The sequence below is a fragment of the Crotalus tigris genome, unplaced genomic scaffold (assembly GCF_016545835.1).
Source record: "Crotalus tigris isolate CLP2741 ecotype Arizona unplaced genomic scaffold, ASM1654583v1 scf7180000024427.8105951120:4207309, whole genome shotgun sequence".
NCBI classification, from domain to species: Eukaryota; Metazoa; Chordata; class Lepidosauria; order Squamata; family Viperidae; genus Crotalus; species Crotalus tigris.
In genome coordinates this window covers 2,542,759-2,570,736 of record NW_024100595.1, presented here as the reverse complement: position 1 = coordinate 2,570,736, position 27,978 = coordinate 2,542,759, and the positions used below count along the sequence as shown (strand labels likewise).

The 27,978-nt window shown below is 43.6% G+C and overlaps 1 protein-coding gene across 2 annotated transcripts; it reads left to right on the top strand.

Moving 5' to 3' along the window:
- The first annotated feature begins 10 nt into the window (after positions 1–10).
- SLC5A2 (solute carrier family 5 member 2) lies at positions 11–27,638 on the top strand. Of its 2 annotated transcripts, XM_039330483.1 has the most exons (15): positions 11–143; positions 2,049–2,120; positions 3,356–3,460; positions 4,076–4,135; positions 5,178–5,282; positions 5,596–5,701; positions 9,411–9,491; positions 12,107–12,336; positions 15,456–15,591; positions 18,295–18,402; positions 18,955–19,105; positions 20,661–20,829; positions 23,663–23,878; positions 25,524–25,683; positions 26,632–27,638. In XM_039330483.1, exons 1-15 carry the CDS (start codon positions 33–35, stop codon positions 26,856–26,858), a joined length of 2,037 nt encoding a protein of 678 aa, XP_039186417.1. In that variant the 5' UTR covers positions 11–32; the 3' UTR covers positions 26,859–27,638. The 2 variants fall into 2 exon arrangements, with proteins under 2 accessions (XP_039186417.1, XP_039186418.1); XM_039330484.1 differs by lacking the exon at positions 23,663–23,878.
- The last annotated feature ends 340 nt before the right edge of the window (positions 27,639–27,978 follow it).

Below are 27,978 nucleotides of genomic sequence, written 5' to 3'. Positions count from 1 at the left end.
CCATTTTGGGTACATCTGGAGCTTACGGCGTCATGGAGGCAGAATCACCAACCCTCACATCTAAAAAGGCGGCCATCAGCAATGCGGCAGACATTTTGGTCATCTGTTTTTACTTCCTTGCAGTCATCGGCACTGGCCTTTGGGTACGTAGAGGTCCCTTTCCTCGTGGGATGTAATGCTGGGCTGAAATTGCTCTGCAAGTAACGGGGCATTTAGTTTGTAAAAAGTGCAGGTGGTGCTCGACTTACAACCATTCATTTAGTGACCACTCAAAGCTACAGTGTCACTGAAAAAGAGACTTAAGACCGGTTTTCACACTTTTGACCATTGCAGCATTCCCACGGTCACATGATCAGAATTTAAATGCTTGGCAACTCGCATGTACTTATGACAGTTGCACTCTCCTGGGGTCATGTGATCACCATTTGTAACCTTCTCAGCTGGCTTCTGACAAGCAAAGTCAGTTTTGCTTAACAACTGCATGATTCACTTAACAACTGCAGTGATTCGCTTAACAACTGTGGCAAAACAAAGTTGTAAATTGGGACAAACTTAACAACTGTTAAGCAATGCAAATTTCGGGCTCCATTGTGATTGTAAGTCAAGGACTACTTGTACTGCTAGGATTCAGTGTTGATTTCCTTGCTAGGCAAAATTTCAGATGAGGTTCAAAGGGTCTCTTAATGGAATAATGTTCCGTTTAAAAAGTTTATTTGTTCCAATTTATAAACTACCCAGGGAATCATCTTTTATTGGGCAACTCAATAAAGTGCACCAGAATTCAGAAATCAAATATTGTCTAACAAGGGCATTTTTAATGAGCAAAATAACTCATTGAGTTGCCAAAATTACCATCCAGTGCAAATAAAAGGGCATATAACCTGTTCAAGTGGCAAGGTGTCTAACCCAAATCCCTTGGATTTATATAACATTAAGTCAGTTGTGAAAAGGTAGACAAAGCACTTAAACCCAGACAGGGTTGGGTACAAATGAGACACGGCCACCTCCTTTTGCAGCCCTTTTCCAAAAAATCCTCTGCCCAAATGCAAGCTGGCAGGCTGACTCAAATGCATGTTTATTAGGTTTTTTTAATCCAGGCTGTTAGTGTCTTGTCTTTTTTAATTTCTGACCTTATTGCTCCAGGGGGTTAATTATTCTCCTCAGTTACACAGTTCAGGAATGTACTGTGAGCTGGTAATGAGTAAAATTGAAAAGATGAGTGACTGAACTGTCTGCTTGTTAAAGAATTACATTCTGCTCCCAGGCACTTGCTTCTAGTTTAGTCTAGAAGTTACCTCCTTTGATATAGATTAAATGGGATTAAAATATTATGTACCTCATATGTACATAATCATATTAGCATCTTTTATCTGGCTTTATTTCAAGGCATGGGTTAAAAAATAGTCAAGATGGCAGCGCAACAGTGCAATCAAAGCTCAAGCTGCATTGCATGTTAAAAAAAGAAGCTTTGATCACACTGTCACACCCGCCATCTTGACTTTTTTGACCATGCCCTGAACATACCCTTCCTTTACTGTACTTAGAGCAATGTTTTTCTTCAACCTTGGCCCTTTTAAGATGTGTGGACTTCAACTTCCAGAATTCCACAGCTAGCATAACTGGCTAGGGAATTCTGGGAGTTGAAGTCCACAGGTCTTAAAGTTGACCCCCCTCCCCATTTGGAGTGTTTTGTCAACCCTCCTATTGTAAACAGGGAAGTGGGGCAGAAAGGATGGGGAAATCTGCAAGGAGCTTCAAAATGGAGGGATGCTGATCTCAGAGAGCAGGTCTGGATTCACGTAGAGGACCATTTGGGGACTTGATTTTGCTTTCTTCACTGTGATACCCCTATTATAGCATTCAAATGACTTCTGTCAGTCCTTAGAGATTAGAGGTTCTAAGGACCACAAAAAGAAAAGCAGGGCTGCACAGGGAAACCATGATGCAGGCTTATTCCATAAACGATGCTTAAGACAACTGCAGTAGGTTGTGTTATGTGACTCAGACCATAAATCCTCATATCTTCCTCTTTCTCTTGTGGTTCGCAGTCCATGCGCCGGATCAATCGAGGGACAGTGGGGGGATATTTCTTGGCTGGAAGGAAGATGGTGTGGTGGCCGGTGAGTGACCAAAACAGAGAGTGGGGAGAGAAGACAAGAGACTCCAATCAACCGAGGGATGGAACGGAGGGCACTCATCAAGATTTTAGAATAGGGGATGCAGCAAAGTAAAGTTATAGGAGGGAAAAGGAAAATCAAGTGATTTATTTGGGAAGGAGAGGGATATGAAACAATCTGTCGGCAAAGAGCATGGGGATTGGACTAGATCAGGGCTTTTCAACCTTTTCACCCATTGTACCACTTTTAGGATATGGCAATATCCGAGTACCACTAGTCGCCTAGCACTTGATGACCTCCGGAAAAAAGTGATAAAGTACAGGTAGTCATTGTCTTACAACAGTTTGCTTAGTGACTGTTCGAAGTTACAATGGCACTGAAAAAAATGTCCCCCAAGCCACAGCCGAGCAAGACACCTGCCTGCCCACCTGGTGACACTCTTCTTCCTGTCCGAGGTTTTCATTGTTGTGAGCATTTCTGTTGAGGACTGGCAGCAGAGGTGGGGTGAGGGGGTGTTTGGTTTTTATTCCCCCCATCTGCTGGATGGTTGCAGCAGGTTTTGGTCACTTCGCATGACCCTGGGACACTGTGACCGTCTAAATATGAATCAGTTGCCAAGCATCTGAATGTAAATCACAAGACCCTGGAGAGGCTGCAACATTCCAGGTGATCGGCGTTTCTTCTGGGCTCAGCAGAAGCGCCAAGATCCGTGCTGCTTTCCAGCTGATTGGTACTTCTTCAGGGATCAGCAGAAGCGCCAAAATCAGTGCCGAGCTCCAGCTGGAGCCTGGCGCTGATCCTGGCGCTTCCACTGAGCCCTGACAGCCCTGAAGAAGCGCCAATCAGTTGGAAAGCGGCACTGATCCTGGCGCGTCCGCTGAGCCCTGACAGCCCTGCAGCTCCAGCCATCTCTCGCTCAGGATTGTGCAGTGCTGCCACTGGTTCAGCTCATTCCCCTCCCCCGCTATCACTTTTCTAAGATGGTCGCGTACCACCTGCCAGGTGCCAATGTGCCACAGGTGGTACCCATACCACTGGTTGAAAAGCCCTGGACTAGATGACCTCTATGGTCACCCAATCATAGGATACTATGATAGTGTGATAAGGGTAGGAGAGGCAGAAAAGCGACCTAAGTTACTGGATGAATTGGGAGACAAGACTCAAGACTACAGGACCAGGTAAATTTGGAAAGTCAATATGCCTTTTTTTAAAAGAAAATCTGGTGGCTGTATTCACAGATTGGAGCCTCTCTCTTTGCCAGCAACATTGGCAGTGGGCATTTTGTAGGCCTGGCAGGCACCGGAGCAGCGAATGGCCTGGCCGTGGCAGGATTTGAGTGGAATGTAAGTAGCAGAGAGAAAAGATTGGGGGTTTTCCCAGTGCGAGGGTGGGCAACTATGGCCCCTTTACGACTTGTGGGTTTCTACTCCCAGCGTGCTGGCTCAGGAATTCTGGGTATTGAAGTTTGCAGGTCATAAAAGGGACATAGTTGCTCAGCTTTGCCAAAGAGGAATCCCCACAAGGGGGCAGAGCAAGGCCCCCATCATTTGCTGAGCAGAAAACACCAGAGCACTTTGATTAGTCCCTGATTTCCCCCTCCCCACCAGCAGAGAAAAAAGGAGTATCTGCAGGGTGGGGGGATCAACAAAGGCAAGATGCCCCCCACAATTGTGCAATGGTGCACATTAAGAAGCAGCAGCAGTTTGATAATACAATATGAATAACATCTTGTCGTTTTTTGACTCTCTCCCCACCCACAGCTCTGTTGCTGTGGGAGCAATTTTTATTTTGTCCATCTCCACAGATAATTAGATGATCACCTGTTTCATTTCTGCCTATCACAAGCTGCAAATTAATCATCCAGTAGCTTTGATGAGGATTTGGGGGGAAATAAAAAGATGGAAACTTGACCTATCTATCCCAATTCTCACTCCATTTTTGTTTTCTTTCTTTTTTAGGCTATATTTTTTGTTCTTCTCCTTGGATGGTTCTTTGTTCCAGTTTATCTCTCTGCTGAGGTAGTGATTTCTCCTCTCAATCCCACATTTATTTGTTTCCTTGTCTGTGGCATTTTTAATCTTCCCAAACAATTCAGGGCAGCTCCATCATTCTCTCCACCCTCCCTACTTTTCTTCACATCAGCCTTGTGAGGTAGGCTAAGCTGAGAGAAACGGTGCAGCCAAATTTCCAGAGTGAGCTTGCCGAATGCCAGTCTCCTCCTGATTCTTAATTTAACCAAACAGGATCCATTCCTATTCTTTTTTGTGCCACACAAAAAATAAAGGGCTGGGGAAAATTTGTACTGCTCCCTGGCCCATTAGCTGAGGAAAGTGCCTGGCCTTTAATACCTTTCAAAGGGCAGGTAGGCCTGGTGACAGAGAAGACAGATCTCTTGCCATCCAAACTGTGCCAACCCAAGCATGCCAGCCTTGTCAAATCATCCTTCCTGAGGATGGGCTCCAGCACAAGTCCGAAAGCTTGGAAGACAAAATATCTGGGCCCAGTGGCCAACCCACATTGGATCCTGCAAAACTTCTTGTGCTCTGAAAGCCTTGCACAACACTTGAGTTGTGGATTAAACACTCCGGCCTTTGGGGGATCTTCTGATATTATGGAAAGAAAAGAACCAGCTGGGTGTAGCGATCAAGGTGCTGGCCTAGAAACCAGGGGATAATGAATACTAGTTCCACCCTAGCCATGAAAGCTGGCTGGGTGACTTTGGGCCAATCATCAGGAGATGGTGAATTCTAGTCTTGCCTTAGGCATAAAAGCCAGCTAGGTGACTTTGGGCCTATCACCAGGAGACGAGTTCTAGTCCCACTTTAGGCATGAAAGCCATCTGGGTGACTTTGGGCCAATCATTCTCTTTCAGCTCAATCTACCTTACAGGGTTGTTGTTGTGAGAAAAATGGGAGGAAGAAGTAGTATTAGGTATGTTTGCTGCCTTGAGTTACTTTATGGTAACTTTATATTACCTATAAAATAATAATGGTGGAATAAAAGTCTAATCAACAAATAATAAATAAACGTAACATGTCCTCTGCTTCCTCCCCCATGAAGGTCATCACAATGCCCCAGTACCTGAAGAAGCGTTTTGGAGGCCAACGAATCCGTCTCTACCTCTCCATCCTCTCCCTTTTCATGTACATCTTCACCAAAATATCAGTAGGTCCTTTCTCCAAACATCCAGGATACAGTGATGGGGAGAGGGAACATTTGGAAATAAGAATCTGCTGCTTTTGCCTATTTAGGAAGGCTGGTATAAATGCTCTTGTGGCTTTTAAATTCTAGCTCAGGGGTCTTCAAACAGGGCCCTTTTATGACTTGTGGACTTCAACTCCCAGAATTCCTCAGCCAGAGTGCCTGTCTGAGGAATTCTGGGACTTGAAGTCCACAAGTCATAAAAGGGCCAAGTTTGAAGATCCCTCTTCTAGCTAATCTGCACCTCTCCCTGCTTCTCTGCTTCTCTCACCTGCAGGTGGACATGTTTTCCGGTGCTGTGTTCATCCAGCAGGCCTTGGGCTGGAATATTTATCTAGCTGTCATAGTGCTTCTGTTCATAACCACCATTTATACCATGACAGGTAACTGGGTTCTTGGATTAGGAATGAATTGAGTACATTGAGGTAGTCCCCAATTTACAACCATATCTTTAGAGACCATTTGAAGTTGCAATGTTCGTGAAAAAAGTGACTTATGACCAGCCCTCACGCTTATGATCATTGCAGCATCCCTTAGTCAGGTGATCAAAATTTGAGCACTTGGCAACTGGCATGTATTTAGGATGGTGGCGGCCTCCTGGGTCCCCTGATTGCCATTTGTGACCTTCTTAGCCAGCTTCTGACCAGCAAAGTCAATGGGGGAAGTTGGATGCACTTAACAACTGCATGACTCACATAACGACTCCAGTGATTCACTTAACCACCATGGCAAAAAAGGTCATAAAATTGAACATGAGACACTTAACCACCCCTTTGCTTAACAGCAGACATTCTAGTCCCAATTGTGGTTGTAAATCGAGGACTTTACTGTATTCAATAGGACAGGACTTTTCAACTAGTGGTACGGGTACCACCTGTGGTACATTGGCACCTGGCAGGTGGTACGCGACCATCCTAGAAAAGTGGTAGCGGGGGAGGGGAATGAGCTGAACCGGTGGCAGCACTGCACAAGCCTGAGCGAGAGATGGCTGGAGCTGCAGGGCTGTCAGGGCTCAGTGGAATCGCCAGGATCAATGCCAGGCTCCAGCTGGAGCTCAGTGCTGATCCTGGCGCTTCTGCTGAGCCCAGAAGAAGTGCCAATCAGCTGGAATGTTGCAGCATCTCCAGGGGTCTTGTGATTTACATTCAGATGCTTGGCAACTGATTCATATTTATGACGGTCACAGTGTCCCAGGGTCATGTGAAGTGACCAAAACCTGCTGCAACCACCCAGCAGACGGGGGGAATAAAAACCAAACACCCCCCACCCCAACCCCGCTGCTAATCCTCAACAGAAATGCTCACAACAATGAAAACCTCGGATTGGAGGAAGAGCGCTGCCAGGTGGGCAGGCAGGTGTCTTGCTCGGCTGTGGCTTGGGGGGCACTTTTTTCAGTGCCATTGTAACTTCAAAAAGTCACTAAGTGAACTGTTGTAAGTCGAGGACTACCTGTACTTTATCACTTTTTTCCTTTTTTTTTTTTTTTGGTCATGAAGTTTTTGACACCTTGCTAGGTGACTGGTGGTACTCAGATATTGCGATATCATAAAAGTGGTACTATGGGTGAAAAGGTTGAAAAGCCCTGCAATAGGAAGCTGAAATTCCTGGGCAATATGATAAAATATAAGCTAGGGAAAAGATTCCAAATACCCAGACAAAAAGAAAGCCATCTGCTCTGATTTTCTCGTATGTGAGGCATAATTGCAGTTTTTTAGGCAGCAGGAAAAACATGGAAATAAATACGGAGGGAACAATCACTTGCTTAATTGGAAGGATTCAGGAATGTCTGCAAGGGAAGGATTGAAAAGGTCAAGAGGGCAGCCCCGCCCCTGTGACTGAAGCTCCACCCATTTCTTACATGCATCATAACTGTTTTTAATGGTCTTGCATGATCCTGACAAGGTTAAAAAGGTATTGAAACTGGGCCATAAGTTGGCACTGATAAAGAGGAATATTTCTGTAGAAATATTTTTCTTTTTTTAAAAAAGGATGAAATAAGAAGAGAGTATTTTCTGTCATTTATTCACTTATCTGAAGCCAGGCAACCAGGCATAGCAGTGCAGGACAATCCTATTTGCCCTCACATCCAGTGAACCAAATCTTCTTTTAGTATATTATCATTAAACAGTTCTCTTCATCTCACAACCAACATTTAGGGCCAATCAGTGGGCTCACTTTCTACTAGATTTTATCCTTTTCTTCACAGTTTTGCCAAACTTACATTTGTCCCAAGAATTATGTTTCTTCTTTCAGATGGATGCTAGCTTTCTGGGTGCCCAAACAGGCAGGCAGAACCACAGCAGCCCAGCCCTCTCTCACACACAACATATGCAACTAAAATGGAAAACCTTTTTAAAAGAACAATGCAGTAGCTAAGAAGTAATCAGGCCACAAATCTAGAAGAATTGTTCGCAGAATGAACCTTTCGCCCTCGCACGACCTGCCTGTTCCCGAAAACACAAACATATATATATACTGATTGGCAGGAAAGATGCAAGTGCTCTGAATCTCTTGTTTTAAGAGCAGCTTCTTACACATATAGCCATAACATCTGATGAATGAACAAGGAAACACACACAGTCCTAAGCTTTTTCCTTGTCTGTAAGGCAGGGGGATCCAACCGCGGCAACTCATAGAATTCTGTGATTTGAAATTCACAAGTCTCAAAGTTGCCAAGGTTGGACACCCCTGCTGTATGGTCTTCACCAGAGCTGCCTGTACTTTATATTACAAGGGGAGCCAAAAAAAGGTCCTTGTTAACTGAGCATCCCAATGTACGTGATGTACAACTGGAAAAAAAATGTAAGAGGAAACATTACAGACAAGGACACCCTTTCTTACAGACAAATCTTAAAGTCTTAAACTTTAAGATACATGATGTATAACGGGGGAAAATGTAAGAGGAAACTTTTCGACTCACCAATTCTCTCTCCCTTCTTGAGAATGAGTTGTGTTTGGTTTAGTCAAGTTGGATAGCAGAATCTCCAAACATATTATGATGGGGTTGCAAAGCCAGGCCAAGCACCCATGGGCAAGTTTAGCAGCATTCCATGGGCAAGACCTTGATGCAAGACAATGGGCTGTTTTATAATTAAGCAAGGAACTAGGTGTGTAAGAATATGATTGGTTACCCAAAAGAAATCCAAAAACAAAAAGTATGTGGGTCAGATTTATGCTGGACAACAAAATTTTCTCCTGGTTCTAACAGTCAAGTCTGGTCTCTCAATCTGTTTTAAACTTTCTTAAATCAACATCCTGCTTTTTTTTCCCCTGCCTTTTGTCAATTGTATATTATTTTAAATTTTTGATACTCTATTTAAAATTTCTTAAATCCAATGAAGAACGTAAAACTCACATGGTGCCAGTTTAAGCCTGCTGTTTTGAGGGTCTCTAATATTTATATAATGATTTCCAAAAGTGATTAGAAAGTGAGTTCATCAGTGTCCCTGAAAGGCTCTGCTCCTGCAGAAAGCAGAAGATGCTGTCCCTTGGCACTCAAACCGGTGAGAGACCGCTGTTTTACAGTCTCACACGGAGCTGTCAATTAAAGCACTTGTGGGTGATCTCCTGATTTCTCTTTCTCTGGAAAAATTTAAAGAACCAGTTTAAATTGACAGTCTTTCATTCTACATAGTGGTTGTCATCTCTGCCCATTTGCAGAGACATCTTCAGTCTGCCATGACTCACACCAGAATCCTGTGGGAAAACATCTTTCAAAAAAGATGCTGCCTGTCTATGCATGCTTGTAAAGAATGTGTAGATGACCTTGGGAATGAGGCAAAGAGCTGTTGCTTAGGGAGCGAACAGATAAGAGAGGGAGGAGCCCTCCATTGCTTAACAGTCAGAGAAAAAAACTTAAGAAGGGCCCGCCATAATGGATCACACACTTAAAAGTGGTGGTGAGAAGTTTGCACCTTAGACTTAGAATTCTGGGAGTTGAAGTCCACAAGTCATAAAAGGGCCAAGTTTGAAGACCCCTGCTTTAAAGGATGCTCACCTGCCTAAACCAGGTGCAGATAATGCAGAGCCAGTTGTATAAGGAACCAAAGCATCGTCATCATACCTGCATATGAGTCTCCATCTTACTTTCAGGAGGATTGGCAGCCTTGATGTACACTGACACAGTCCAGACTTTTGTCATGATTGGAGGTGCTTTCGTCCTGATGGGGTTTGGTGAGTAGGATGTTGAGGATACAAAGACTGAGTTTCTTCTATCATCTCAAACTGCAATTCTATTCTCCAAAGCACCTGAAGGCAGGACAAGAAGCAATGGATGGAAACTAATCAAGGAGAGAATCAACCTTGAATTAAGGAGAAATTTCCTGATAGTGAAAACAATTAATCAGTGAATGGCCTCCTTCAGAAGTTGTGTGTGCTCCAACACTACAGGTTTTTAAGCAGGTATTGGACAACCATTTGTCCAGAATAGTCTAGGGTAGTGATGGCGAATCTTTTAGAGACTGAGTGCCCAAAACTGGCCTGCCTCCGCTCTGCCCCCCCACTCTGCCTCCCGTCCGCCCCCCTGCAGGGCCACTCACCAGATTGCCCAGGCAGCCTTGCAGCACCATGGCAGCCACGCCTTCTGCCCGCACCCTGCAGCATCATGTACACATGATGGGGCGCTAGGGTGGAGTCTTGCCCCTGCTGCCCGGCTGCCATGTGCTTGGCTGCACTGCTCCTCATGGGCCGCGCCTGGGGGAGCCTCTCCTCCAAGCAGGCTGCTGGTGAGGAGGGGGTTGCGGGGGGAGGCGGAGCTGGGGAAATGGTGTGCCCACCCACAGAGAGGGCTGTGAGTGCCACCTCTGGCATCTGTGCCATAGGTTCACCACCACTGGTCTAGGGTCCCTTGCTTGAGCAAAGGGTTGGACTAGAACAGTGGTGGCAAATCTATGGCACGGGTGCTAGAGGTGGCACTCGGAGCCCTCTCTGTGGGCACGTGCACTGTTTTCCCAGTCCTAAGCTTTCAGCTGGGTTTTATAAAACCTTTTCGCTTTAGACCTGCGCCGCCGTGTGCAAAAAAAAAAAAAAGGTTCAATCAATCAATCAATTTCAACTTCTCGTGGGAAAAAAATGATCTCACAAAGTTGGAATTGATTGATTGAACTTTTTAGTCCCAACTAGTCTGTCATTACCAAGGTAGCCATGGCCACCCAATGGGCCACATCCATCCAATGGGCCACGCCTACCCAATGGGCCACGCCCACCTGCACCCGACGATGCATAAGTGAGTTTTGGGTTGCAGTTTGGGCACTCAGTCTCTAAAAGGTTTGCCATCACTGGTCTAGAAGATTCCAATGTCCCTTCCAACTCTGTTATATTATTATTCAAAGTTAAAAGGGACTCTGAAAAACCAACCCAGCTTCAAAGTTCCAACGTCCAAGCGCCCTCCCCTTGCAATCACATGACTGCATTTAGGGCTGTATGCAGCACTCCATGGTCACGTGACTACAATTTACAACATTTTTTCCGGGAACCAGGATTTATTTCTGGTTCCTGCCAAAACCACCCCATAGCAAGTAATGGGTTTGCTTAATGACTGCAGCATTCGCTTAACAGTCACACTTTACAACCGCTCTGTTCAAACCCAGTTGAGTCTCGTGGTCACCTGTTTTAGGACCACCATGACTTGCGAACATAATTGCAGGTTCAATTATAGTCATACCTCAAGAACTACTTGTAGAGGCCAAACTGAATATTTATAATCTCTAACTCTATAATATAAAACCCAGCAGTCAATAGGAGAAGCAAATTGCTCTGCTAAAAATCCGATTCTAACGTTTTGAGTGAATGTTAGACTAATTAGCACTTTGAGATACAGTATATTGCACTGATTAGGCAAAAGAGTAGAATGGAAGCAGCTCGGCCTCAAATCCCAGAAATAAAAAAAAAAAGAGTAAGATCCTCCATCGTTAAAGTCTTCTGAAGGAATTCCAACTCACAACAGAACAAAAAATAGTGAAATAATAGTTGGATCCCAAAGACTCAAGGAAAATGTGGAACCAAAGTTACCTTTTGCAGTAGCCATTCGATCCAGAATCACATAATTTTGCTCACTAATTCTCTATAGAGGGAGTTCACAGTACATGATAGCGGCCATTTGTGATGCTCTGGCATTTTTATTAAATGTGACGCTCTGAAATTTTTGTCACTACAGGGCAGTGATGGTGGGAATCCTCATAAAGAAAATTCCAAATTTTTAAGGACAAAAAAAATAATGCCATTTCCACATTCTATCTTCTGTGTATTTTTTTTTAAAGAGGCATGATTTGAACCAGAGATAAATTGGATCAGTAAACTTTTCACAGCTGGCCCTTATTTTCTAAAATCCTTGTGGTGAACATAGCTATATAAGCCTTTTGATTTTGCACCTGTAATGACATTCTGGCCACTGCCATTTTTTGCAATTACATATTCATTAGTTAAATTATTCAGGTTCAACTGAGCCTATAAAACAGGGGTCTTCAAACTTGGCCCTTTTATGATTTGTGGACGTCAATTCCCAGAATTCCTCAGCCAGGCACACTAGCTAAGGAATTCTGGGAATTGAAGTCCACAAGTCATAAAAGGGCCAAGTCTGAAGACCCCTGATCTAAAACAAAGGTTAGCTTTCCAAAAATTGTAACCAAAAAACCCCCTGCTACCCTTCTTTGCAATTTCATTGCACAGGGAAAAATCAGAGGGAAGGAAGAGATCTCCAAACTGGGAAACAGGAAGTATAATGTAGGATGCAAACATCTGAATAAAAATGCAACTTCAGTTCCAGTGTGACTGTGACTCTTCCCATACAGCCTTCAATGAAGTCGGAGGTTATCAAGGATTATTTGACAAATATATGGATGCTATTCCCAAGCGGACTCTTTCACCCAGCCCTGCCTTCTACAACATCTCATCTTCCTGCTACCTGCCTCGTGAAGACTCCTTCCACATGATCAGAGATGCCACCACTAGTGACCTGCCCTGGCCAGCTCTCATCCTTGGTCTTTCCATCAACTCCATCTGGTATTGGTGCAGTGACCAGGTACAGAATGATTCCTAGAGAACGATAATAGGAATAAAAATAGTGTGTTAATTTCTGAAGAATCACAACCCTTTAGTCTGGATTAAACTCACAGTTCCATACTTATAAAGCAACAGTCCTGTCTAGAAGCCTTACACCAACTACCCATGATAGTAAATCCTGCCGGTATGCCTAAGAAGGTTGAGGTTTTCCTGCGGCTTTCAATTGGGAGTAATTAATTCTAACCTTTGATTGTGCATGCTGATGGTTTGTTGGTGAGGAAGAAAAATTACATATATTTAAGGCCAAGTCTTTGTTAAGCTGAAGTCAACTTCTAACAATACTACAGAGCCTTTGCTTCTTTCAAATTTACTTATTTTTGCTTTTCTGGTCTAATGTACAAAATTTCATGGTGGACCCTCATCGAAGCACTACCCAAATTCAACCCTGTGTAGTTCTTTCAAGCTCAGCCACATTTAGCTAGGTCAGGGCCTTCAAACTTGGCCTTTTTATGACTTCTGGACTTCAACTCTCAGAATTCTTCAGCCAGGCACGCTGGCTGAGGAATTCTGGGAGCTGAAGTCCACAAGTCATAAAAGAGCCAAGTTTGAAGGCCCCTGAGCTAGGTATTCTCACTTATAGTGAAACACACACACTTAGAAATATTCATATCTTGAATTCTATATAGCCCCCAACTTTATATATAGATAGTCCTCAACTTACAACTGAAATGCGGCTTGCATTATCATAAGTTGTGCTGGTCATTAAATGGGTCACCACAAGAATGTCCCTGACTTTACAATCTTTATTGCAGCAGTCATTAAGTGAATCACTCCCTTTTTTACATCCCTATTCAGGGTATCACTGTGGTCATTAAGAAAACAATGTGGGTGTTTTTCGCCAGAAACCAGAAATAAATGCCTGTTTCATACAAAGAACATGTTGCAAATTACAGTCATGTGACTGTGGGACACTACACACAGACAAGCACCTAAAAAGCCATCCCACGTTCATAAGGGTTGGAGTGGGGAGCAGCTGTCAGAACTATAAATTCAGATTGTAAGTAGTCCTGGGAAAGTTTGTTATAGCTTCAAATAGTCACTAAGCGACCAGGCATAAGTTGAGGACTATTTATATACTCAACCTATGTTTTGTAAGGCCAAGCATGTTGAGAGGGATAGCTTTCCTTGACTGTTAGGGTGCTCTTCCATAAAGAAAACCACAGCTGCTTTAAAAATCATTGAATAATAGGAATTCTCTGCTTCCCTTTTCTTGGTTGATCCTGAGAACTTAAGTGACAGATGTCTAAAAGTTGAGTCATGGCAATTGGACTGATTTTCTTGTTGGTTTGAGACTTTTCACTGCTCATCGAAGCAGCTTCATCAGTCAGAGCAAGTTAGTTAGGCAGAGAGCAGTGGTGGGATTCAGCCAGTTCGCACCATTTCGGCAGAACTGGTAGCTAATTTGTTGTTGCCTAGGCCCAGAATGGGTTTCCAGAACGGCATCCACACAGAGAACCAGTTGTTCACATATTTGAATCTTACCTCAGGCAGAGAGTCATTGGAATGTACCAACTCCACCTGCACCAACCTCAGGAGATTTTCCCCCAAAGTGTGTGGCAATGTGTTGATGAAACATCTCAAAACAACAAGGCAATAAGTCCAGTTGCCAAGACTCAACTTTAGGCAACCTTACCTGGATGACTGAGAATCTTCATGACTTAAGTGATAGTTGTTAACATTTAAGAGGATGATCAGATCAGAGAATGAAGGTACCAAATAAAGGAAGACTCCCTATGTACCTAAACTACAACTTCCAGCATGTCTGAGGGAAAAGAATGTTGTAATTTAGCAACTTTCTATCTCTGATATGATTCTGAGACCACATACCCTCAAATTAGGGCTTTAAACTAGTATAAAGAACTACCAATTTACTTCTTTTTCTTCGAAGTTCCATCCAGAAGTTAGACAAACATAGCCCATATGTTTTCAGTTCAGAAGAGCTGATGGAAAATAAAAATATTGGAAAAATGGAAAAATTCTTCCACAGATGCCTTGTGGAAAAGGAAAGTTCCTATTTAATGTAGTGAGATTCAAACAGAATTCTCTATAGTGGCATCCATGGGTGTCCATCTCCGTCTCAACCGTTCTTAAAGAATTGTCCATGTTCCCTCTAGTGCAATCCCATGCTAAGGCCAACTTTGTAATCAGAATATCCCATTGAAGAACGTACTTTGTGACCACCTAGTTGTTCAACCCCATAAATCGTACCTGAAGAGTACGAGGATACACCCCCTAGAGCAGGGCTTTTCAACATTTTCACCCATTGTACCACTTTTAGGATACGGCAATATCTGACTACCACCAGTCGCCTAGCAAGGTGTCAAAAACTTCATGACCAAAAAAAAAAAAAGGAAAAAAGTGATAAAGTACAGGTAGTCCTTGACTTACAATAGTTCACTTATTTGAAGTTACAATGGCACTGAAAAAAGTGCCCCCCAAGCCACAGCCGAGCAAGACACCTGCCTGCCCACCTGGCAGCGCTCTTCCTCCAATCCGAGGTTTTCATTGTTGTGAGCATTTCTATTGAGGATTGGCAGCGGTGGGGGGGGGTGTTTTGTTTTTATTCCCCCCATCTGCTGGGTGATTGCAGCAGGTTTTGGTCACTTCACATGACCCTGGGACACTGTGACCATCATAAATATGAATCAGTTGCTAAGCATCTGAATGTAAATCACAAGACCCTGGAGATGCTGCAACATTCCAGCTGATCGTCACTTCTTCAGGGCTCAGCAGAAGCACCAGGATCAGTGCCGAGCTCCAGCTGGAGCCTGGCACTGATCCTGGTGCTTCCGCTGAGCCCTGACAGTCCCGAAGAGGCGCTGATCCTGGCGATTCCGCTGAGCCCTGACAGCCCTGCAGCTCCAGCCATCTCTCGCCCAGGCTTGTGCGGTGCTGCCACTGCTTCAGCTCATCCCCCTCCCCCGCTACCACTTTTCTAGGATGCTCACGTACCACCTGCCAGGTGCCAAAGTATCACAGGTGGTACCTGTACCACTGGTTAAAAAGCCTTGCCCTAGAGCAGAAATGAAGATGGCATCGATGTTTTACAACAAACCTTCCCATTTGTATCCCATGTAGGTGATAGTACAGAGGTGCCTGGCTGGGAAGAATTTGACCCATGTCAAAGCTGGCTGCATCCTTTGTGGGTACCTCAAACTACTACCCATGTTCCTCATGGTTATGCCTGGCATGATTAGCCGGATCCTGTATCCAGGTAAACCTCTGAGATGGTGGCTGGAAGCAGATATCAGAAGGAAAATGTGAAATGGCTGATCTAAGTGAACCAAAGAACAATCTCAGATGTTATTGGAGGGAGCTAAATTAAAGGGATGGATTTAAAGATCTTTGGCCCCAAACTCAACCAGGAGAATCCTTCTCCAACTTTGGCAGTCCAGGTAGCTGTGAATACAACCTCTTGTTCCAAGTTGATCTAGAGCAGGGGCAGGCAACCTTGGGTCTTTTATGACTCGTGGACTTCAACTCCCAGAATTCCTGAGCCAGCCATGATGAGGGGAAAGGGAGGTTTCCACGCTAAGCCATGCTGGCTCAGGAATTCTGGGAGTTGAAGTCCACGAGTCATAAAAGAGCCAAGGTTGCCTACCCCAATCTAGATGCTGCAAAACAAAATCAACTGTAACATGTATTAATTTTATTTCACAGAAGGAAACTTATCTAGTTACTTATCTAGTTACATTAGAGGCAGTACAAATTTTTGTGATGTTCTCAGTCTTGGTTTGCTTATTGCTTACAAGCACTTCTTTTTCCCTCCCAGCCTGCCTGTAGAAGAGACTGGAAAGACATTCCAATTAAAGTTCAACAGGTGCTTTATTCTCAGTGGCTTTAATCCAAAAATAATCTTCTTAAATTTTTGCAAAGAAAAAAAGAGAAAAAAATCTCATCTAAAGAGACACTCTCTCTTCACTTAAGTAAAAAGGGGTCTGATAAAATTTAGGAGCCTCCACAGTATAAATATTCACAATTGAAAGAGCAGAGGTGGCGCAGCAGTTAGAGTGCAGTACCGCAGGCCACTTTAGCTGACTGTGTTCAGCAGGTCAGCAGTTCAAATCTCACCGGCTCAAGGTTGACTCAGCCTTCCATCCTTCCGGGGTAGGTAAAATGAGGACCCAGATTGTTGGGGGCAATGTAAATATATATATATACATTGCTTACTGGTGTATACCGCTTAGAGAGTGCTTGCACTTAAAGCGGTATATAAGTCTCATAAATAAATAAATAAATAAATAAATTTCCTCAGATGGAGACAGTTATAGTTTATTTATTTACCATACAAAACCATGTAGTGCAAGAATAATGATTACTGTATTAACAATAAAATGTATTGTGCAGAGAAGTGTTATGAAGAAAGTAGGGTCTCCTGCTTGGGAGGGAGGGGGTTGGACTAGATGGCCCACAAGGTCCCTTCCAAATCTATTATTCTAATTCTCATTCTAAAAAAGTTATGGTACTCCCAGCCAGAGTGATTTGCTGTTATGTGCAGGATTCTTAGAACAGGTTATTAAAGAACTCAACTCAAGCATAAGACCCAAACTTAAGTTTAACACTACCCAATTTTGCAATGTTGAGAGAGAGAGAGAGAGAGAGAGAGAGAGAGAGAGAGAGAGAGAGAGAGAGAGAGAGAGAGAGAGAGAGAGAGAGAGAGAGAGAGAGAGATCATCTTAGTTGCTCTTCTCTGAATTTTTTCCAAACTCTCTTTTTTGTGATATGGTGATGAAAATTTGGCTGCAGTATTCCAGGTGTGGTCTTACTAGGGTTTTATAATGCAATACTAATATTTCGTGTGATCTTGATTCTATGCCTCTGTTTATAGAATCCAGGATTGTATTAGTTTTTGTGATTGCTGCTGCACACTGCTGGCTCATAGTCAAGTAATTGTCCACTAGGATTCCGAGGTCCCTCTCACAGTTGCTGTTTTTGAGTAAGGTCTTCCCCAATCTGTACTTGTACCTTTGACTTTTCCTGCCTAAATGTAAAACTGCTTTTCTCCATACTGAAACTGGATAGGGCCCATACTGGATAGGGCCCATTGTTCAAGTTTGTCAAGATCTTTTTTTGGATTCTGAGTTTGTCTTCTGGGGTGTTGGCTACTCCTGTCAGCTTGGTGTCATCTGCAAATTTGATGAGTTCCCCTTCAATTCTCTCATCTAAGTCATTTATGAAGATATTGAAGAATACTGGGCCTAAGACAGAACCTTGTGGTACCCCACTGCTTACTTCTCTCCATGTGAATGTGGTGCCGTTGAGGACTACTTGTTGAGTACAGTTTGCCAGCCAGCTACAGATCCATCTGGTGGTGATGTTGTCTATTCCACCTTTTTCTAGCTTACCAAGGAGTACGTTGTGGTCTACTTTATCAAATGCCTTACTGAAATCTTGATTGATGATAAATAAAGAGGAGAAAGATTGTCATAAATCCCTTGATTGATGATAGGTAAAAGATATTAATTGTGATAGACAGATTCTTCTTAAAACAGAAACTTCTTTAATATACAATATTTATATCAAGAGTCTAAATGCTATTGTTTTTCTACATGAAAATAGTATTACTTCTCTAAGGAGCCAAGGAGTGAATTGCTTCCTGCCTGAGCAGGGGGTTGGACTAGATGACCTCCAAGGTCTCTTCCAACTTTATTATTATTATTATTAAAATCTCCTAAAGAGAAATTCCCCAAACCTTCCTCCCATCTCCTCCCCAGTTAATTTAAGAACATAGCAGCTCACAAATTTAGAAGTGAGTTATTTAGATGGTGAAAACAAATACTTCTTGGCACCCAGCAGAAACAGTATATGGTGTACACATCCTTTGGCATATACATCTGTGTGCACTTGTATATGTTAATGCAGTGTTGTTACCTGCGTCACAGGAGAATCACTCATCCCCTTCTTCTTCCCTTTACAGATGAAGTAGCCTGTGTCGTTCCAGATGAATGCAAGCAAATATGTGGTACTGAAGTTGGGTGTTCTAACATTGCCTATCCAAAACTGGTTGTATCTCTCATGCCAAACGGTAAGAATGAAATTATTTCCTTCCTGACCTCCAATACACTCACTTTGGCCAAAGTTGGTGGGGTGTCAAGGGCTTGTAACAACTTCTTGGCTTGAGGGTTACCTGCAAAATCAAACGACTTGGCCATCTAGTTGGGACCATCAACAATAATGGAGAGCATTATCAAAATCAAGTGACTTGGCCATCTAGTTGAGACCATCAACAATAATGGAGAGCATTATCAAAATCAAACGACTTGGCCATCTAATTGGTACCATCAACAATAATGGAGAGCATTATCAAAATCAAATGACTTGGCCATCTAATTGGTACCATCAACAATAATGGAGAGCATTATCAAAATCAAATGACTTGACCATCTAGTTGGGACCATCAACAATAATGGAGAGGTTTGACCAGTCCTACTACAGAGAGCAGGGATTGGATTTGGGACTCTACCATTGAATTAGGGGATCCCAGCTCTGTTGTGAATTTAGCCAGCTCTATGATCCAAATGATGCAGAACACTGGAATTCATTCCTTCTTCCTCCCCATTATGTTTTATTATGACAGGCCTTCGGGGCCTGATGCTTGCAGTGATGTTGGCAGCCCTCATGAGCTCCCTGGCCTCCATCTTCAATAGCAGCGGCACCCTCTTCACCATGGACATCTACAAACGCTTGAGGCCACAAGCCAATGAGAGGGAGCTGTTGATTGTGGGCCGGTGAGAAAGAGATCTGGGACACCCTATATCCATGTACACTCTTCCCTTGCTACGAAAAACTAACCTCTGGCATCTTGTTAGTCTTCTTCCATGTGGTGCCCTACAGATGCGTTGTGACTCTACTGTAATTCTTGCCATGCTCAGCCAGATGGAGGAAGATTGATGATACCAACTCAAAGGATGGCAACATTTTCAAAGAGTGAGGGGAGTTGTACACTGATGTGGGCACCAAAACACTATTCATCATTCATTCAGTCATTCATTCAGTCATTCATTCAGTCATTTTATTAATATTTTCATCCATTCATTCATTTTCATTCAATCATTCATTGCAAGAAGTTAATATTCTCACTTGGAATCTACAAGAAGTAATGCACAGCCCTTGAAATCTTGCAAGGTCTGGCAAATTTGTGAGATCTTAACCATTATTTTCTTCAATTTTGGAAGTTGGTCAGCATCTCAAGGATTGTTAATGATACACACTGGCACCATACCTGTTCTGACTCTGAGCTAAAAACGCCTTCTTTTAAATCAAGTCAGATAGATAACTCAATAGAAATGATTTCATAACAAAAAATATATTTCAATCAGAAAGATTACTTGCATACATACTGTGGCTGTTACTTCTGGAAAATACATCTTTTGTCCATTCCTATAGGTCAGTGGTTCTCAGCCTGTGGGTCGGGACCCCATTTGGGGTCGAATGACCATTTCACGGGGGTCGCCAAACAACGCAGTCCGCCATTTTTTTCCCCCTTTTCCTTAGCTCTGCTACTCCCTTTTATTCTATTGGCTTTTGAAAGCCAATAGAAGAGACTCTCTTGAATAGAGTCTAATTCTATTGGCTTTCCAAAGCCAATAGGAATTGTCCAGGCTGTCTCTGCCCTGCTGAGCCCGCCAAAAGTCCCATTCTGCAAACAGTGCTGCACCAATCGAGTAGTCCTCAACTTACGACCGGTTGAGTAGTCCTCGACTTACGACCGGTTGAGTAGTCCTCGACTTACGTCCGGTTGGGGGTCGCAGCATTAAAAAAGTTGAGAACCACTGCTATAGGTAAAAGAATGATGCTCTTTTCCATACCATCTTTATAACGGCGCAGGCTCGTCGGGTGACATCTGATGGCCCATGCTTCTTTCAAACACATTCCAATCTGGCTTGTGTCCAGGAAGTCTCCCAATGCCATTTAGAGACTCCTCCCACTGACCCATTAACTGCCAGATATTCTAACATACTGATACATGCTCTCTAGTTAGGGTTACATAGAGCTATACGAGATTACATAGAGCTATAAGATTCAGAACAATACCCCTGCAAAACAATACAAGGTTCCCCAAATCTGTCCACTTCTTTGATATTTTTGCCATTCTGCAGCCCATGTCAACTGCATTAGAAACATGAATCTTAGAACACTTGAACCACGAGATAAGTAAATTTTACGTGGCAGTGAGTACACCCGTGGAAATCCTCTCCCACCCTCAATTAAACCCCACTTTGTAAGCATGTCCCTGTATCCCAGCCAAGGGATAGATTTCCTCTTTGCTGTTTCTCTTTACAGGGCGTGGATCTTGCTGCTTGTGGGCATCAGCATTGCGTGGATCCCTGTGGTACAGGTTGCCCAAGGTGGACAGCTCTTTGACTACATCCAGTCCATCAGCAGTTATCTGGCCCCACCCATTGCTGTCATTTTTCTCCTTGGAGTCTTTGTCAAAAGGCTCAATGAACAGGTGAGCAGGTTAAAAGAAAAAAACACAACCACACTGACAAACGTACTCCACATAAGGAGTGGGATCCATGGAGGGGAACCACAAAATAGAGGAAATAAGAATACCAGAATTTTAAGCCCAGTTAGAATAGTGGCATCTAGACCCCCTAAGCCAATTTGGACTTCCTAGATAGTCAAATAAGACACCATTCAGAAGTTTCAGATACTGGGAAGTTGAAAAGTATTATATCCCTAAGAAGGCAGAAGAAAACCACTTCTGTCAAGTGCCAAAGTCATCAGGACATGGGTTGAATAGAATAGAATAGAGCTGGAAGGGACCTTGGAGGTCTTCTAGTCCAGCCCCCTGCTCAAGCAGGAGAACCTATACCATTGCAGACAAGTGACTGCCTAGTCCAGGGGTAGGCAACCCAAAACACTCAAAGAGCCACTTGGATACATTTACCACCAAAAACAAAACCCTGGGACCCGCAAAACCCTTTTGATATCTAAAATGAAGATAACACTGCATATATCCTTTACCTTTAATATATATATTTTTATATTGCCAGACGGCTCTGCGCCAGGCTTCTCGATCTAGTCATCAGTCTGTCCGTTTTCTCTACTTGGTTTGTTCTTAAAGGGCATGCGTCTCTTGCTGTGTTGGTATCTTCCGAGGTTACTATTTTCTTTTTCCTGGGCTCAAATCACTTTCTGCTAGCATACGCCGGTTGCTTTCGCTCACTTACACTTATCCCCTTTTTTGGTTCTATTCCGGGATCCATCTGATCTTCCTTGATGGGGTTGTGCGCATATGTGCTTGGGGGAGGGGGTATATTGAGTGGATCAGGCGTCTATCAGGGTAGTCTCTGATGGATATGCTCCTGCGTGTGTTCTCCCACTCAGGAGCGCTGCCTTCTTCCGTGTACCTCTGTGGGTATATTGATCCACTTCTGGTTGTCCTCCCCACCATCTTAAGGTCCTTTACTGCTCGATCATTCATTGGGTTTTTCAGTCCCCCTTCATCGTTTGCTAGTTCTTTTATCCTTCTTGCGCGCATGCAGGGTCCCGTGGCATGGCTTTCCATCGTTTGCTCATGGATCTCTTTTTTGTAGTCGTTGGTGGAGTGTCTCGTCCCTCCCCTCTTGTTAGCAAGGGTCATGGTGCGGGTGCCCCATGGGTTGTCATCCAGCCATCCGTGTCGTTCGCACCCGTCATTATTTCTCCTTGTTGTGGGGTGGATTGGGGTGTGTGTATTTGGGGTGTCTATGGGGGGTGTTTTTTGTCTCTTCTCTGTTCCCCTTGTAGGATATGTTGTGAGTTCATTTTCACAGAAATGGGCTACCTCCTCCATCCCCCCTTCCCTTTGATCTTGTGGGGGGGTGCAAATTGCCTTCGTTGTGAGCTATGGTATTTTTTTCCCCATATCTTAAGTGTTTGGTATGCCGGGCAAAGTTCTATGTGGCGATTGATAGAATCGCCGTCTTGCTGCCTGGCTTTCTGATGGAGATTCTATCAATGATGATGTCGGCAGTGTTGGCTGGCGGAAGCTTAGCTTTAGCTTTTGTATTAAACAGTTTTTGTTTTAATATTATCCTGGTGCTCGGACTATTTTATTTCTAATGTATGGATTTACCCAGGATTTGCATTTTTGGTATAATTAGGGAATATATATATATATATATATATATATATATATATATATATATATATATATATATATATATATGCAGGTCTTGGTATATTCGGGTCTTTTCCCGTGTAAGATTGAGAGTATCTTGGCGACGTTTCGATGAGGTCCCACTCATCATCTTTAGGCTGGGGTCTTCGGCTTTGTGCTTGTGCGAGCAAAGTGTGATCGGAGCTACTGTCTCTCTCTATATATATTGGTGGGGGTGTGTGGAGTGCTGGCTTAGTTGCTGTAGGTGGATTGGTTGGCTGTGTAGGAGTTATTGTTTGTGGATTGTTTGGCTGTTTCGCAACATCCTGAGTAGTTGAGGTGCTGGCTGTGTGCCCTTTAGTCTTTTGTGTTGTAATGACTTGGGTAATGGGTTGTGTGATAACATCCTGAGATCTAGTGTAGTGATATGCTGAGTTCTGTGTTGCACCATCCTGGGTGGTTGGCTGTGTTGCAACATCCTGAGTTTTGGCATTGTAGCCTCCTGAGTTCTGTGATGTGATGTCCAGGGCTGAAGGCTGTGAAGTAACATACCAGGCTTTGGTTTGGCTCTGAGTTTGCGATCTAGCTCTATGTTCATGTTAGCCCCTCAAATATTGGAAAACTGTTGTCATGTCTCCCCTATTTCTTCTTTTCTTTAGACTAGCCAAACCCAAGTCCTGCAGCCATTCTTCATATGTTTTAATCTCCAGGCCTTTGATCATCTTAGTTGCTCTTCTCTGAATTTTTCCCAAGGTCTCAACATCTTTTTTATAGTATGGTGACCAAAATTGGCTGCAGTATTCCAGGTGTGATCTCACTAGGATTTTATAAAGCGGTACTAATACTTCGCGTGATCTTCATTCTTTGCCTGTTTATACAACCCAGGATTGTAGTAGCTTTTTTGGCGGCTGCCCACTGCAGGCTCATAGTCAAGTGATCGTCCACTAGTTGAAGTCAACTTTTCATGATATACAGCCATGGAGATGGGAAAACCTTGGCCTGCTAACGTGGAGAACCAGAGATGAAAGAGGTCAACGTCACACACTTCTAAGCCTTTTAACAATCATGCTTTCCCCAAATTTTGCATGGTCTCTCAGTTTTAAGGGACAGGGAAGGCACCTGAGCAGGAGTGAAGTGTCCCTGATACAATGTGAAAGCTCCTTCTCATTTGTTCCTCATCCTCCCTGTTCCTCTTTAGGGTGCATTCTGGGGCATGATGGGAGGACTAGCCATAGGCATGGCCCGAATGATCCCAGAATTCGTCCATGGAACAGGGAGCTGTCTCTTCCCAAGCACCTGCCCTCGCCTGATCTGTGGAGTCCACTACCTTTACTTCGCCATTATCCTATTCTTGGCTACAGCTGCCATTGCAGTGGGGGTCTCGCTCTGCACTTCTCCGATTCCTGATAAGCATGTAAGTTCAGGGGGAGTTTGGGGGGGAGAGGAAAATAATGCCAGTGCATTGAAATGCAGGTAGTCCTCGACTTACGACCTCGGTACCAAAATTTCCCCTGCTAAGCAAGTCGGTTGTTAAGTGACTCGTGCCTGATTTTATCACCTTTTTTGCCACGGTTGCTAAGCGAATCACCACAGTTGTTATCAAGTGGTTGTTAAGCGAATTTGGCTTCCCCCATTAACTTTGCTTGTTGGAAGCTGGTTGGGAAGGTTGCAAATGGTGATCACAGAACACTTCGGTTGTCATAAATACAGGCTGGTTGTCAAGAGCCAGAATTACACAGCTGTAGGAACGCTGCGATTGTTGCAAGTGCAAAAACTGGTTGTAAGCCATTGTTTTCGGTGTCATTTTAACTCTGAATGTCACTAAATGAATGGTTGTTGAGGACTAGCTGTACCTCTTCTGAGACAAGGACCTAAAGGGAGCTTTCTAAGAGTTGTGCCTACTTCCCTTTCAGACCTCCAAGTCATAGAGACAGTGGCCCAGAAAGGCCGCCTCTCTTTTATATACTAAAAGAGGACTAAGAAATCCGCAAGAGTCAGACATCTCCTATTTCATGTTATAAACTATAGCTTGGGACAATACATTAATACAGAATGTTTGTTAGTATGGGTGTAAGTACATAGTATGTGTTCCATCCATCCATCCATCCATCCCCTCTTTCTTTCTCACTCACACACACTGTTCTGGATCAGCCAGTTAGATGAGAACTGTATGTTAGAATGTTTGGCCTTTATAGGGTTAAGCGCTGTCTCCTTATGAGATGGCTTATGGATAATATAGTTTAGCTATTCAGTGAATCCCACGTTAACAAGTCAGTAGGAGGAGCTACTAAGTTCATCACAGGATATCCTGGCTACATGTCAGCTCGTGCCTTTTGTCTTTGTGAGGAACCAACCATACCGCACGCATGGGCACCAAGGCTAAATTGATTATGGAGCAATTACTGATTTTACCTACAAAGACGAACAAATATGTTACATCCAGATGAAACTACTGAAACATGAGTTCTGCCAGTATTCCTGAATAAATATTTGTTTTATAATCATCTTTGCTGAGTTATCTGTCTGGCCTTGAATTACAAAGCATCTTGATTCAGGTTCCAGAACACACACACACCTGAATTCAGTACATTTTTAACCAAGTCTGAATTAGCTTTTAATTTCGGGGGGGGGGGAGAGCTTTTCTTCTCTCTCCCCTCCCAATATTCCTCTAATCTCAACAGTCCATCTGCTATCTCATCTTCTAATTGGACCCTGGTTTTCTGGGACACACATTCTTTCAGGGCCCTAAACTGGTCCACAAACCTCTTTACCGGCAACTGAATTATTTACAAGTTGTTCTTCATAGGCACTAACAGGGATGCCAAAGAAAATGAGGGATGATGGTATCAGGTAGATTCCTGGAAATAGACCCGGAATCACTCACCTCCCTCCCTCAGGAATGGATCACTTGACAATTGATTGGCAGTCATTTATAGAGCTAATCTTTTCCCGTTTGTTGCCCATCTTGAGTTGGGCAACCGTTCCCAGGACCCCCTTCCCCACCCAATCATTCTGTTTCACCGTTTGTGCCTCTCAAAACTTCCGTTCTGCCAACCTAGCTGCATCGCCTGGTATTCAGCCTCAGGCACAGTGAGGAGACACGGGTCGATCTGGATACGGAAGAGGAGGAGGAGGAGGAAGCAAAACAGCATAGACAGCAGCAAGCAGAGAATGCAGCCACCAGGAACGGAAGACCAAAGTCGGTCCTGGAAATGGATGGTGAGGGGATGTTGTGTGTTTATTTATTTGGCTTATAATTCTCCTTCATTCAGGAGCTCAAAGCAGAGCCCGTTTGGTGTAGTGCAGAGGTAGGCAACCTTGGCTCTTTTATGACTTGTGGACTTCAACTCCCAGAATTCCTGAGCCAGCATGGCTCAGCTTGAAAATTCTCCCTTTCCCCTCAGCATGTCTGGCTCAGGAACTCTGGGAGTTGAAGTCCACGAATCATAAAAGAGCCAAGGTTGCCTATCCCTGGTGTAGTGGTTAAAGTGCTGGCTTAGAATCCAGGAAACGATGCATTCTAGTCCCGCCTTAGGCAGGAAAGCCAGTTGGGTGAGTTTGGCCAATCACCAGGAGACTGAGAGTTCTAGTCCCGCCTTAAGACATCAAAGCTGGCTGGGTGACTTTGGGCCAATCACTCTTTCTCAGCTCAACCCACCCCACAGGGTTGTCGTTGTGGGGACAAAGAGGAAGGAGAAGTATTATTGCCAAATTGAGTTACTTACAAAGTACTTTTATTATTTTTAAAGTACCTTTATAGCAATAAAGGCTATTATTTTTTAAAGTACCTTTATAGCAATAAAGGCAGGATAAAAATTAAATAAATAAAATAGGAGTCCTTTTTCCTTTGAGATAGGCTGGGTGGGAGAGCATGACCAGTCCAAAAATCATCTAGTGAGGATAGACCTGAATCTGGGTCTCCCCAATGCCAGTCCAACCCCTTAAACACTACACCACACTAGTTCTTACATGGTATTATTTGGGAAGCAAGATGCAGCCTTTCTAAAATACACATCCAAACAATCCAATGTGTCCCCAAATTTTCTTAGTGTGCATGTGTGTGTGAGAGAAACTTTCCTTTTGAGTTTGCCCTTGTCACAATTTCACAATCATCACAATGTTTTGAGAGAACTCTTAACCTCAGATGCCTCTTCCCTCTCCACTCAGATCCCAAAACAATGACCTCCTGTGGCCGGCTAAGCCAAGGCCTGGCCTGGTTTTGTGGAATGAATTCCGGCAGCCCAAAGGAGCCAGAACTGAACCCAGAAGAGAAGGACAAGGATCTCCAGCATCTGGCAGGCATCACAAAGCACACGCTGTGGAAACAGGTGGTCAACACCAATGCTATGATCATGATGGCTCTAGCCATCTTCATGTGGGGCTACTATTCCTGAGGATCCTCAACAGCTCCATAGAATATGTTACTCACCAACCCCTCCAGGTACATCCCATCAACCCATCAGCCCCAGAGGAACAACAGGAGCAAAAAGATGGAATCAGAAATAGGAGGGACTTCACAACTGTCATCTGATGCCATCATCCAAGTCCCAAAGATCTAACTACGACATCCAAGTCAACATTCATCAAAACTCATCACAACTAACTCTTTGGACAGTCATTTTAAGTTATGTTACATCATGAAAGAGACAAGCCACTCAGAACTGTTGACAGCTGGAATTAGGGAGAAACTCATCCTTCTTCTTAAGTGTCGAGATGACAAGGAATGTTCAGTTTTCACAGTCTTAGAAACCATGTCAGGCAGGAAACACCAAGGCCACCTGCTAAATTCCAAATTAAACTGATTTATTGGTTGTACCTATGCATGGGAATCTGGTCAAGTATGGGTTAGCACCATTTTGGTGCTAAATAAGGGTTAATGGGATTCAAGAGAGGTTAGACTCAGTCTATGTGTGGATATGTACGACTCTAGGCCAATTCCTCTTTTGACTCCATTCCCCCGGGGCTCTGCTATGTCTTCTCCTACAACATTTTCTTCCTTATTGTAATTTCACAACTGGTCACCTAAACTATCTCTAATTATGATTATATATAATTTTCCAGACTGCGTGTTTATCATGATATGCTTGCCTCAATGTCCCTCACAAATATTTATGCTCCCCAACTTTATGCACCTCCCATGTTCTCCACTTATTCCACTCTTCAATATTGCTTCATATTCCATCTCATCCCTTTCAAACTTTTGGAAAAGAGAGAGAGAGAGAGAGAGAGAGAGAGAGAGAGAGAGAGAGAGAGAGAGAGAGAGAGAGAGAGAGAGAGAGAGAGAGAGAGAGAGAGAGAAAACAAACTGTACATTCAGAATAGGGAAGAAAACAAACGAATCATAGCATCCATGTATACTAGACAGGAGACAAGGGAACAGACATGAAATAAAGTGGATATACTTCTCTTTGGGGTACAAAATCAAATTTGTGAGGTAAAAATCTATGTAAACAAAAAGACTTCCCCATACTGAACAAGGCACATACTGGATACCAGCTTGGAAAGGCAAAATCA